This window comes from Triturus cristatus, chromosome 3_2 (assembly GCF_964204655.1).
Source record: "Triturus cristatus chromosome 3_2, aTriCri1.1, whole genome shotgun sequence".
Taxonomy (NCBI): Eukaryota; Metazoa; Chordata; class Amphibia; order Caudata; family Salamandridae; genus Triturus; species Triturus cristatus.
Window position 1 is genome coordinate 1,135,043,965 of NC_140584.1, and position 14,015 is coordinate 1,135,057,979.

A 14,015-nucleotide genomic window follows, 5' to 3' on the forward strand; every position below is an offset into this window, starting at 1 on the left:
GGAGACACAGATAACACATTAATGTTTCAAATAAAATAACATCTGAACAAGTAGTCTGCTGTTTGCTGTAGAGAGTATTGAGACATCATGGAAATAAGGACCAATCACAAAGTATTTTATTAAATATAGCTTCCAAGTTTACGACTCACGGGGTCTTAAACACGGTACAAGGGCAGATTGGTTAATAAATGTGAATTGCTTTCTTCTTACGCTCTGCGCACCCGCTTGATCTGTGATGGGCCTTGCGTTTCCCATGGGCCTCCAGTGTTTTTCGCTCACTCCTCTTCCGCCTGCAGGGCCAGTCGGCAATTCTCCAGGGAAATGCCATCTACAAACCCACTGTCTGATTCCAAGAGGGAGCCTCGTTCATCCCATGACCCAAAAGGTGGAAATTGCCAGAGGTCCGCGCCCTGAAAGAGTCCTGCAGAGTCCTTCTCCCCAAGGCACTTGAGAGGTCGTCTTTCTGAATCGCGCTCTGAGGCGTAGAACTCCATCATTGCGGAAACTGCAGAGAAGCGAGCGTAAGAGAGTCAAAGAGATTGAGGTGGAAAAGGAGTAGACTTAAATGGACGAGAGAGATACAGGCAGTGCTTAATGTAGAAAAATATAAGTGCCAGGGCCCCCCTTAGAAGGCCAATTTCGACTGCACCGCCCATTGCGTCCATTTCCAATGCTACCAATTGCAATATCAACACAAGTATTAACCATCACACTCCCACAAATGTGACAATTCTGACTATTCCAGGCCTCCAAAGCCATAAGAATGGCTTTGGCGACAGGTATTAGTCATTTTTTATTTATACTAAATTAATAAACAACTGTTGTTATGGCTGTCTCTAAATAACACAAACACCGCCACCATGTGGCAGACTGTCATAAGTGACGGTGTTGACAATTAAGTGCCAATGCTGAGCACCGGAAACCACCGGGTCAAATTAAGCACTGGGTACAGGCACCTAAAGCATGTATTAAAGTTAGAGAAGGGGGAAGTAAGTGAGGGTTCTGAAGTAGGTGAGAGAGTTTAGTACCAGAATATCATAGTTGCAATATCATCTCACCTAAATACTTTGTCCTAAATATCGTTCACAAAAATATTTCCTCTCAGGAGTTAGTAATAGGAAATTTACACCCAGTGGGACAATATTTATATAAAATTTTTGCCTTCAAAATTCTGACATAGAACCAGTGTGGCAGTAAAAAAGAGTGCAAATGTGGTAGAAGATGATGGAGCGAAGCAAAAGGAAAGGCAGTGAGATGTAGGGATAAAGAGAACAAGCATTTGCAATGCAATAGGTCTCACATTTACGCGAGTTTGAGCTATTCGCATTGTAAATTACAATTTCTTTTATTTATGTTTTGGTTTTTAAAACAAATAAAAGGCATTATTCTTTGCAATGCTAGTAGCTTAAACTCTCGCAAATGCGAGACCTATTGCATTGCAAATGCTTGTTTATGCTTCTGAAGCTGTTGGTGAGAGGGGTTCACCCCTCTCACCAACAGCTCTCAACCCCTCTCAATGGCCCCGACAGCCAGACCCAATCTAGAGTTACAGGAGGGGCTATTGAGAGGGGTATTTAATACAGTCGATGTCTACACACACAGACACAGTGGTTATCTTCAAACCCTGTCCACGGGGGTCCAGTCATTCTACAGATGCGTGCCAGATGGCCACACAGTAACGCTACTGTCCAGGAGGGGAAATCCACCACCCTGCCGAGGTCAGGGAGCTCAGGGATGTTTCCGTATGCACAGTAAACTTTCAAAAGTTACAGAGCGTGCATTCACACAAACTTAAAAGCATACTGATGGTCTGTGCGAAACGTCTTGTTGAGCAATAAAACAGAAATAAATGGCTAATTCCATGGAAATATGAGAACTGTATTTATAGGCAGATAAAGCACATGATCTCCCACAGTTTAACATGTCTGTGATTACTTCACCCATGCTTCTCACATACCTGTCCACTCACCTTATCTATCACATGTGTGAACTTCGAGCAGTGCTGAATGTCCTGCCCCAACACTTTCCATTCTGAGACTCGGAGTTTTAGGACTGTGCCTAGATGCTGCTCAAACCAGGGGCCGTCTTGCACACAGTGCTGGGTGGGGGTCTACGTGCGTGCCCCCAGTGCACTGCTGTACTACACAAGGGACTCCCAGTAATGAAGGGGCCGCGCCGCCGCTGCCCCTCACGCCCCCTCATTACTCCCGGCGCTCTCAGCCCAAACAGCAAATTAGTGAGAGGGCCTGGAGCCACCCACTGTGCGAGAAGAGCGAAAATAGAGGGGGAGCTGCGCTGAGGAACGGGGGACATGCGCGTGCTTGGACTCTTCCCTCGGGCACGCAACATGGGCGGGCTGAGGGATGGACACGTGAGCTGATGAATGAATGGATGAACGGCGGGTGCATGCTTTGATAGATGAGTGACGGGAAGGATAAGTGGATAGATGAGTGGCGGGAAGGATAAGACGATGGATGAGTGGGTGGATGAGTAGGTGGGCAGCTAGAGGGAGGGACGAGGGAGCAGATGGATGACGAGATCGGCGGGCGCCTGCTTGATAGATGAGTGGGTGGCTGGAAGAGCAGGTGGAGGAATGGTTGAGTGGGCAGATGGGTGGATAAATCAGAGATTGGTGGGTGGATTAGTGACTGGGTGTTCTGATCGGTTAGATGACTGGTTGAATTTGATTAATCTCCCTCGAGTGCATCTAAGCAGCTGTGTGGTGAGGTTATCATGCAGCGTGTTTGTTTAAAGACCCAATTCAGCTGGACAAGAACACAGAGGTCTGAGGTGTCACCTAGAGCAGGGGTGTGCCGCATTTGCCTAAGAAGACTCGATCAATGCCACATTTTTAGAACAACCACCAACTACATAAATGGCTCCTTCTCATTGAATGAATTCTCCAGAACCGTGTACCCATTGGACGCAGCACCCGCTCAGAGACGGTGTAACATTACAGGACAAGCAAAGGGTGCAGCCTGTGTGCCTCGTGCTGCGTGCAGTGCAGTCTTTCCTGTTTTTGTGTTCGGCATTTCTGCGAGCCTAGGGGGTGTTTACTGTATGCCTTCACTTGCTTAACTTTTCATTAAATAATATATGCACTATGTTTCTAAGCGTTATCTTTGAGTTCTATGAACGACCCTGCATCAAAGTGCCCGCTCTAATCGCTAGTTCTAAAGGTCACTGGTTTGCAGAAGCGTCCCTGGTGTAATGAACGTGGGCAGAGAGCAAGAGTGCCAACTTCCTGAACCCTCAATGGACAGTATATACCCAGCAGAGAGAAATGCAAGCTGCACTTGCATGCAGAACAAACATTGGCGGCACTGAAAAGCTACTAGTGAATCGAACAACAGGTATAAAATAAATAAACATAAAAGAGCAGTACACACATCACTCGCGTATAGAACGTACTATCAAAGCAGTAAAAACGTGCTGGGACACTCCGAGATTGAACAGAATTCTAGGTTGACCAGGTTTTAAAAAACAAATACTGGGACACCTCGCAAAAACTAAAGAAGGACGACAACCAAGGGGCACAGAATGGCAGCGCTCATCAACAACCGATACAATTTGGGTAGCAGAGAGTGCAAACTTTCACACAAAATACAGGTCAACCACAGAAGTAGAAGTGCAAGCTTCCCTGACATAGCAGAGCTAAAGGGGGAGTAGGGTACCCCCTCGTATAAAGAGGACTTGCAGTGGAAGAGTCACCCTCGTGCACAGCACGGGCACAGCACAACAGAAGAGCAGTGCAACCGCCTGTCACATATAGATATGTGTAACTGTGGCAGCCGTGCAAGCTACCCTAAGATATAGAGCACGCACGTATTGTGGCTGCAACGCAGGCTTAATTCGCGTACACAGCAGAGCACGACAATATCAGTGCAAGCAATCCTTTGGGTAAAACAAGTACTGTCCAATAGTAAAGTGTTAATGTTTTAAGGAACTACAAAAAAACAACAAACAAGCATTGGCCGCACAGCCGTAAATGTAACGCGGCCGCGAAAGTGATTGCGATCAGTGAACGCGATCGCGAGGGCGTGCTTTATGGTGGGGGAGGGGTGGAGCGAGGCACGCTGGAAGGGTGCAGCGAGGAAAGCCAGATGGCTGCTGCGCACGTGCCGGCGCGCGTAACCGCAAGCTTGGGGCCAGCAAAAGCATGTGGTAGGACTTTGAAAAGCCCACTCACTAAATGTCTCGCCAGAGCAGCGCATGCGCTGGTTCAGGCGAGACCTAAAAAGGCAGATAGATGTGGAAATGCATATGCCCGTAGCTAAATCTCAATAGAGAGGGATGGAGTCCGAAAGTGAGAGCAGGTTAGGGAATGAGACAGGCACAGAGTGCGGCAGCAGGATGTTGAGGGAAAGCTGGGGAATAGAGTGAGGGAGATGAAATGAGGGACGGAAGAAGGAGATGAGTGAGTTAGCTAGATGATTAGATACAAACAACCAAAGAACCTGAGGAAATGAAAAGATACATGAAGGCAAAAGGTACCATAGCAAACTAGTTTCAGCTTATTACATGTTTAACAGAATAGCTTATATCACTAGATTAGTGCAGTCCGAATGTAAATAAAACATTATTTTACATTACATGTTCAGTACAGTCATAAAGACATACTGTGATACTGCACTATTTGTGTAAAGGGTTTAGTGCACTTAGACACGCAGACTAACCATAATCACTGCACAGTTTGTCTCATGTGTGTGTCACACAGAAAGAGGGTACACGAGGCTGGGCTATATACACACAATTGTACCATCTGGGTGCTAGGCATAAATGCAGATAGTGCACACTTCCTCATGGATACCTTTTATAGCAGGTGGTTGGTTCCTGTGTGATGACGCAAGAGTGGCAGGAGGCCATCTTGTTATTCTCTCTGGGGCTGATGGACCCAGAGAGGGACAGACATCTTGTTTGTATGTTGGGATTTACACTGGTGCTGACTTAGCAGTCTGCAGGGAAGGGTGCCTTATCTGAGAGGTCACAGGTTCGGTTCGTGCCGAGAAATACAGGGAACTGTGATACCACTTTGGGATTTTCCCCTATTATTGGCCACATGAATTGCGATACCAGTGCCTCAGGCTCTCCAATCACACGTGGAGGACTGGACGCTGTGAAGATCTCTCTAGTTTCCTTCTTGAGTGCCTGACCAAAGAACGACTCTGTCATCAGAACTCGATAAAGCGTCTGACAGGTCTGAGCTAACCAGGGGCGGCTGGTGGATTTTGAAAGTGGTGGGCGAAAAATGTTGTGCGAGGGCATATACAGCTTAGCGTACTTACTGAACCGCCTTCACCAACAATGTGAACTGAATGCTGAAACGAACCCAAAAAGCATTACACTGAAACCATACTAGATCAACCAATCAGCCACAGGTTACTTGGCAGATGCTATGCAGGAAAGCACCACTAAACCTTAGAATGAGGGCTTGCCTTTCCTGTGTTGGTAGTGCGACATTCGCACGCGTATTCACCTATAAAACATTGCACTACCTTCTCCGCATTAAATGCAAAAGTACTTTTTTGGCTTTTGTGTATTCTAGACCTGTTGTGTGGTCGTGTTTCTCAGGGGCACTTCTGATGGCTTCAGCATTAAGTTTCCGTCAGCCTGTAACATAACGGGCCTCGTTTAACAATATTTATACCCACCCATGTAACACTGGGTGGGCTTTCACTGAGCCTTCTGTTGCCACATTAGTCAAGCGCTCTGATAGGGAGAGGGGTGGAGGGTGGTCTCGACCTGTACTGCAGATAGATATTGGACGCCATTAATCAGAGTGCAGTGCTTATAATAATCTCGGTAAAATACATCTCAATCTCCGAGAACTTGCATTCTCATCTGAAGGCACAGCGTAGTAACTGCGCATTCAAGGGTATAAACTGGATCCCTGCCAGATTGCATTGCTTGTTAATACCCGCAGGCTATTAATAATTCTTCAATATGTTGCGCACGTGCCCACAGACAGATTGCAATTGCAGCTTGTTCTGCGGCTGCGATTGTGGCTAGCAAACAGTAAGTGAAACGCTAACAAGGCACTGCCGTAATTAACACTGGTGCACTTGCCCAACAAAATCCTACCGCTTTTCTAATTCTAAATAGTCTTCAGTCTGTTATCCTTACGAATTTAAGGAATAGTCCCAGGCCTCGTCTTCTACTGACTGTACCCTTGCTCGCATTTGATTGGTGATCACGTTCCGAATAAAGCTGTCACAAAAAAAGCACAATGAACACTCGACTCGACCAGAAGAGAGTAGATTATGTTCCACATTAAATTATACTTGTTCACTTCCCTCAAAAGCTTGTGCCGCCTGGTTAAGTCCCATCTCGTCTGGTCGGTGTCCCTCCTGGATAATAAACCGCCAAGGCGCCAACAACACAATACACGACGCACGCACACCTGCTGCATTCTGATTATTATCCCGACCCCGAAATGAAATCGTAGCTGCCTAGACAAAATCTTCCACAGCCAGCCCACTCCCCCAGCCTCCAACATCCAATCAGGAGGCTTAAACAGCAGTACAAACATGAAGGGAGTTCTTCAGTTGTTGCCACCCACTTCACTTCCTCGATGTAGGCCAGCCCTGCCCCTTACCATTTATTTCAATGGCGCTCTGCTGAAAACGCCTGGGCCACAGCATAAGCGCCCCATATCCAAGTTAACCATTACCGCTTCTACTGGCCACTCCTACCATGCTGACATCACTCTCCTCGTGTGTGTGCCTCAAGGGCGAGAGCGATAGCCGTCCCCCCAGCTAGCAGCCTAGCACATGCGCACGAGGACTTCCGACTTGTCTCGCTCCTCAGCTCTTCATTAAGAGGCAACAGAAAGAATCTGTGTTAGCACGAAGCAGAGAGCACTTTATTTAAAGCTGCTTCGTGTTGTACGTTCATTCTCTCTTTCCTCTCGGATGCTTGGTAGGGCAACGCCCCTTTCGCCTGTTATAACCAGCCGCCACTGGAGCCAACCCACATCTGGAGTCTGATTTTGCAGCGTTGTCCTGAACTCCTGCATTTTTGGAAAATGTCCCAAATTCCTTCATTTTTGCTCTTTCTTAGGTCTTGCCTATAGTCTTTGTGCTTCCAATTCGTAGCATATACTTACAGTGAGCTTTGATCATATTTGAACAGTTTTGTTGTCTTTTTCTGTTGCCTGCTCTTGGTTTGGTGGCTTTCCTCATTACTCTTGTGTTAATCTTTGCCAGAAGCATTTCGGTCTCAGTGTCAAACTGGTTAAGTTGTATCCTTCCATTGCTATTTTGAAGGTACTCTTTTTTCTTTTGCATGCAGGACTCCATGTCAGTGCATTTGTTTACTCACTCTCTCCTCAACCTGTTCCTGTGCCTCTACCCCCGGCCGTCCACTATGTTAGAACTGTTAGTTGAAAAGGAAAACAACCATTACAATGCAGTCATTACAACGCACTACAGTTACAACGCAACATCCTTTACATCGCATGCCATTACAATGCAGTCATTACAATGCAACATCCTTTACATCGCATGCCATTACAACGCAGCCATTACAATGCGTGTCACTATAACGCTTGCCATTACAACGCATGCCATTACAGCGCATTATAAGGTAAGTAATGGGAAATAGTAATTTTTACCCCTACACTATCCAACACTTACCCTACTGTTGCACTCTCTGGAGTGGGAATAGTATTTTTTACCCCTAAACTATCCAACACTTACCCTACTGTTGCACTCACTGGAGTGGCAATAGTAATTTTTACCCCTACACTATCCAACACTTACTCTACTGTTGCCCTAACAGTATTATGCGTTGTAATGGTATGCGTTGTAATGGAATGGGTTATAAGTGTAGTTACTAAAAATGCGTTGTGATGGCATGCGTTGTAAAATCATGCTTTGTAATGGATGTTGCGATGTAAAAACTGCGTTTTAACATCATATATTCATTGAAAATGGCAGCTGTGCGTCATGATGCACATGAATGTATGCATCACACTGCATACTGCATCAGTCGACGTCTATGAATGTTTTTTTTTAATAGACAACCCATTTCAAGATTGCATGTGAATGTCAAAAGCCACTGGCAAACTCATTCAATAGCTTGTCCTTTTAGAGCTGGGACCTATTGGCTTTGCCAATGCTTTTTGTGAATGTGTCCCAAATGCCTGAATTTTCTTTATTTATTTCCTGCATTCGTTACTGTCAGGCAGTGACATGCATCATTTGGTAGCTATTAAGGTTCTGGCTATTTAGGCCCCCCACATGGGTGTTGGGGGTGGGGAGATTGAGGAGTTACTTCCAGTGTTCCTGTGACTCCTCTGGGGGTGGTAGCTTCTCGTGGAACGAGAGCGGATGAGACTTCCAAGGAGAGGAGTAGAGAAGGAGGGAGAGTCCTGTTGCATTCGGTAGGAGGAATGGGTGATATTAGCAGATTTTAGTGATGAAATAGATTACTTTGGTTTTAATAGGGATTCCATAAGGATTCTCTTGTGATGGGCTATCTGGGAGGTGCTGGTGTCTTTCCTTACACAATAATGTATGGACCTTATACTTTCACTTCTGGGTGGATTTAAAAATAGAAAGAGACTGCATAGACCAGCAAACCTGTTGTCATTGAACAAGCAATCGTTCACCTTCTATTCGATCAAAAGTAACATTTCCAGCTATTCACAGTCCTAATCAATGGTCCGTAGATGTTAAAAGCTGTTTTATTTCCTCAGTAAAATGCAGTTGGATAAAGAGACATGGGAGGAACCCGTAGTGTGGAGTCCGAGTTGTGAACTGCGATATGAGTGGGTGGGGGTGTAACTCCAGGAGTCCCTTGCATTGGGATATTGTTGGAAATACCACGATTGACAGCTTGTTCGGAGGTGGAAACAGTAGGGTGGTATCATGCTAGTTGCTTATGAAAAATGCAGTGTAGATCTCAAGAAGCGAATTACTAGAATCGGAAATGATCATGCACTCTGTCGGGACTCAATCACAAAGATGACTGTCCATGAACCCTGTACAGTGGGTATTTGATGATGTAATCACACAAGTGAAACACGTGACAAACAGGAGCCCATGAGAAAATGTCACAGCCTCAGGAGAAAAAAACAGTTGGCATAAAAAAAAACTCCTTGCGGGATGAGGAACTTCGATGGCCAAAGAGGAGATTCTAGAGTGCGGGACAAATTTCCAGAAGAATCACCTCCTAGCACGAGAAACAGGCACCAGCTGGTGGCGAGAGAGAACTGTTTTTTTCTCCTGAGGCTCTGAGAACTTCTCATGGGCACCTGTTTGTCATGTTTCACTCTTGGGATGACTTCATGGCTTCAGGACCTCTGACGGTCCATGATCCAGCTCTGAGAGTTATCTCCGAGTCCAGCTTTGAACAGTTCAACAGCTTGGGGGCCAGATAGGAGAAGGCCCTGCCGCCTTTGTGAGGGTCCTTGATGTGAGGAATATCTAATAAAAGGGCCTCAGATGATCTTAACGTCCCACTGGGAGTATATCTTTGTATTCATGTGTGAAGTATCGCATGCACTTGTAAAATGCACTATGGCTAATACAAAAAGCTCTCAACTCTAATGCTCTCTTGTACTGAGTAGTCGCACAGCTGCCGAAGCGCATAAGACTCTGACTGCCCCATTTTGGAACTGTTGCAAACGTATCAAAGATTTCGAGGGTAAGTCCAGATATACAGCATTAAAGTTAGCCAGGTGTGGCAAAATGGTTGCCTGGATAGTGTCATGATCCTCACGAGACACCTGACAGCCGGAAGGAAGATCGGCGCCCCCAGCTATTACCTTGCGGCCAGGAAAAGAAGCGACTTCCAAAGCCGAACTACAGTTCCCAGAAGACATTGGGACACCGAACTGCAGAGCACAGGAAGCGGTGTCGATCACATGACCGCCGCTATAAGGCCCTCCCCCTCTGAAGGAACGGTGCTTGACAATCCGTTGGAGTTCCCTGAAGACAGCGCTTAGTGGATGGTAATCCCCGCTGGAGGACTAGAGCTCGCCTACTCTCCTTCTACGCGAACCCGATGCCAATGCCCGTTGTAACGCCGCCCCTGTGAATTCTCCGGTTCCAATTCCTGTCCGCGGCGCCAAGGTCAGGTAATTAGGTGGGACACCATGGGAGGAACGGGAGCACTCCGTTTACAGACAAAGACCCAGGCAGTGAAGTAACTGCGTTTGTCCCAAAGACTCCCCCGTGGACCGCAAGTGTTCCGTGTGCATCAGCTGTGTTTCCCCCACCATTCAGCACTGCCGACGCAAAGAAGCATTGTCGTTCTGCAGCTCACTCCCGACCTTTGCTTTGAAGAGAGGACTTCTTGTGTGTAGATAGGCGCAGTTGGTGACAGCCTGCGGTAACACGGTAGTGAGGATAACTACCAAACTCGCAAGGACTTGCATCAAGAACCAACGCCCTATCTACGACTTCATTGGCCGTGAAGCTAACGGTCTCCATGACTGGGGGTTCTAGGGTGCTGTGCTCCTTAGGTGAGTGGTAGGCCTCTAGAGGGAGAAAGGAGGTGGGGGGTAGGTGGCACTTCTTTCCCTAAAACGCCTGCTTTGTTTGTCTCCTCCTTACTGCAGCCTGCTAGGAAGTGACTCCATCAGATCCTCCCGCTCGCTGACAGAAGAGCCCCGCTGACCCCCATCCCTCCTTTGTTGATCCTCTCGTTTTCCCCCTGTGTGCCTCTACCACGCACTGGTGTTAGTTTGGGGTTCACCAGCGTGGGGTTGCACTTGTGGGAAAGGGAGAATTCCTGCACGTCATCGTTCCTGCCGGTCGATCAGCAGGTTAGTAGCTTTCTAGAGTATACGGCTACTGCCAGCCTGACAGATAGCCATCGGATGGGCATGCTTCACCAAAAGCGGGAGAATTTACAAATCATACCTAAGTAGAAAAAACGCGATGCTGCAGCAGCATTGATCTGTCAAACAAAAGAAAGTTCTGTGACAATCTAAATGCCCATGTTCTTTGCTGAAGGTTCAGGAGTGAGGCCATTGCAAGCTCTGGAGGTCGCCATTGGGACTTACGCGTGATGGACTTTGGACCGATGGTGGGAAGTTTGATTTTATTCCTATTTATCTTTAAGGAGTTTATCTGCCTCCGGCGACCTGCGGTAGTGAGGCGTGCATGATAGTTAGGAGACCCAGCAGATCCTCCACCACGGAGACAACAATTCGCGTGTCCTCCCCGTAAGACATTTGACTACTTTGATGAGTAACCGTGGGAACCAATTTCCATCAACGTCTTGAAAGCATTGAGGCAGTTGTTGCAGAGGGAGTTTTCAGAGGCAGGACATCCCAATCAGAACAAACCTAAAATCCCTCATAGTACTTGAGATGTTATCATTATTACAATCAGATTAATTGTGCTGAGCTGCTGTAAGCAAAGTTCTCCTACAGTTATGCAAAACATGCACTCTTTCTTTCTTTTGTGTCGGTGCTCATGTTCCCGATGGCTGCCCACAATACTGCAGGGCTGCCCCGGGCACACGAAGGGGGTCCTCCTAAGAGGGCGGCCCCCCTTAGTGCCACAGGATGGCACACATGTCAGCCAGTCAGTGTTTTGGGACCCTCAAGGGGCTACATGCCCGCGTCACTTCCCGGCAGGAGGGGGGCGGGGGCGAGGTACTTATACCTCTCCCGCCCACTGGTCGCCCTCTTTGTTCTGCTGCTGATTTGTTATGCAAATAAACCCGCAGCAATTTTCTCCACAAAGAAGGTGTCTTGTCTGCTAATTTCTCCAGGATATTGCTGTGGGAGGGATGGGGAGTGTTGCTGATATGGGCACTATACACACAAGGAAGGGGCGAAGTGCAAAGGATACAACGATAAATACTCTGGAAGTGGGGTCAGGTGGAACACTTGTAGAAGGCTAAAGAGGTTCATGAAACATTGTGCAGTTGGCAACAAAAAGCTAGTCGCAGATTTCGAGATCGGAAAAGTACAAACAGTTTGAGGATTCCGGGGTCTTCTCTCCAGTTCTATTCTGGAGGTCCATCACTCTCCCACAGTGTGACCTAAGCTCTCTGCTCAACGCAAACTCACCCTTTGTTGGAAAGGCGTTCGCCGGAGGGGGGTTCGGTACCCGTCTTGCCCACCCCTTTGACCCACCTTTCCCAAGTAGGCCGAACCAGGCGCGCACACCCTGAACTGACACTACGAACAGAGAGACACCACACGTATTCTTCGTAGGACGATAGTTTCTTTTATCGAAGGGTTCAAGGGATCTTTATGATCCAAGGAGTAAGTAGTACATCAGCGGCACAAGATACTACAAATCGGTGGTAGGGGAATGGGGGTAGCGGGACAGTCTTTGAGGGTAGTGTCTCTGCAAAGTACCCTGCGGATAGCTCACAATCCTCGAGCTGGAGGGTGTCGTTTCTCTGGGCGATCTCTTGCCAAGTCGTCCTCGAGGGGAGCGCCGCGAGTCACTCAGCAGGCACAGATAGTCGGAGTTCGGGAGCCGCAATCTCGTCAGCAGGGCTCAGATGGTTCAATGGCTGGGGGCCGCGAGTCACTCAGCAGGCCCAGGTGGTTCGGAGTTCGGGAGCCGCGATCTTGTCAGCAGGGCTCAGATGGTTCAATGGCTGGGGGCCGCGAGTCACTCAGCAGGCCCAGGTGGTTCGGAGTTCGGGAGCCGCGATCTCGTCAGCAGGGCTCAGATGGTTCAATGGCTGGGGGCCGCGAGTCACTCAGCAGGCCTAGGTGGTTCGGTATTCGGGGGCCGCGACAGCGTCAGCAGGCTTCGATAGTTCCAGGTCTTCTCTGCCATTCGTCCCTCCGGCACCCCCTATTATACTCCCCCTGCCCTTTGAAGTCCGGAGTCCTCGCAGAGAGGGGTCTTTGGTGACTGAGGGGGTTCGGCGGGATTTCCTGCCGCTCGTTTCTTTGGTCTTTTCAGGTGGGTCTGGGAGGGTCCCCAGACGCTCGGCAGGCGAGGCGCCTGCTCCCCAGGGGCCTGGTGGCCGATCGATTCCTCCCGGGGGAAGGCGATCTGAGGTGCGACTGGGCTGGCGCCTCTTGGTCTGGCTCGGGGGTTCCCGCTCCCTTGGTCGGACATGCGTGGTAGGGTGTCGAGTCTGTCGGGGACTCTGGCCGGCCCTCGGATCTGTGTGGCTGGGGCGGCCGGAGTCGGAGATGCCGTGTCTTGGGGGTGGTTGCAGGTTGGCGGGATGATCGGGAGGGCATACGCCGTGAGGCCGGTCTCACACGCGTCCCCCCCAGCTGAATGGCGTGGAGAACTACCCATCCACTGGGGGGTTCTCCTCGCCGAAGCGGAAGAACCGGGACAGGCCGTCGGCGTTGGCATGATCCGTCCCGGGGCGATGCTCGACAGTGAAGTCCATCCCTTGGAGGGAGATTGACCATCGTAATAGCTTGGGGTTCTCTCCCCGCATCTGCATCAGCCACCGCAAGGGCCGGTGGTCCGTCTGCACTCGGAAGTGGGTTCCGAACAGATAGGGTCGTAGTTTCTTAAGGGCCCAGACTACGGCGAAGGTCTCTCGTTCTATGGTACTCCAACGTTGTTCTCGAGGCAGCAGCCTTCGGCTGATGAAGGCTATGGGCTGATCTATGCCCTTGTCGTTGAACTGCGAGAGGACGGCTCCGATGCCGTGTTCGGACGCGTCGGTCTGGACCACAAACTCTTGGGAGTAGTCGGGGGCCTTGAGTACTGGGGCGGTGCACATGGTGGTTTTCAAGGCGTCGAACGCCTGCTGGCACGGGGGGGTCCACTGCACCTTCTTCGGGAGCTTTTTGGAGGTCAACTCTGTGAGAGGCCCCGCGAGGCTACCATAGTTTTTAATGAACCGCCGGTAGTATCCTGTGAGGCCCAGGAAGGCCCGGACTTCCGTCTGAGTGGTGGGGGGCTCCCAGGACTTGATGGCGTCGATCTTTGGCTGGAGGGGGGCGACCTGCCCGCTGCCCACTTAATGCCCCAGGTAGACCACGGAGCCTTGCCCGAGCTGGCATTTGCTGTCCTTCACTGTTAGGCCGGCTCGGCGCAGGGCCAGCAGTACTTGTCGGAGGTGCT

At 49.1% G+C, this 14,015-nt stretch overlaps 1 protein-coding gene across 1 annotated transcript in view; it reads right to left on the reverse strand.

Annotated features, from left to right (window-relative positions):
- Nucleotides 1-228: 228 nt before the first annotated feature.
- LOC146859260 (uncharacterized) overlaps nt 229-14,015 on the reverse strand; it is a 122,255-nt gene continuing 108,468 nt past the window's right edge. Inside the window, exon 3 of the mRNA XM_085646966.1 lies at nt 229-505. Within this exon, the coding sequence (XP_085503092.1) occupies nt 276-505 (230 nt within the window). The 3' untranslated portion in view covers nt 229-275. The remainder of the gene's footprint in view (nt 506-14,015) is intronic.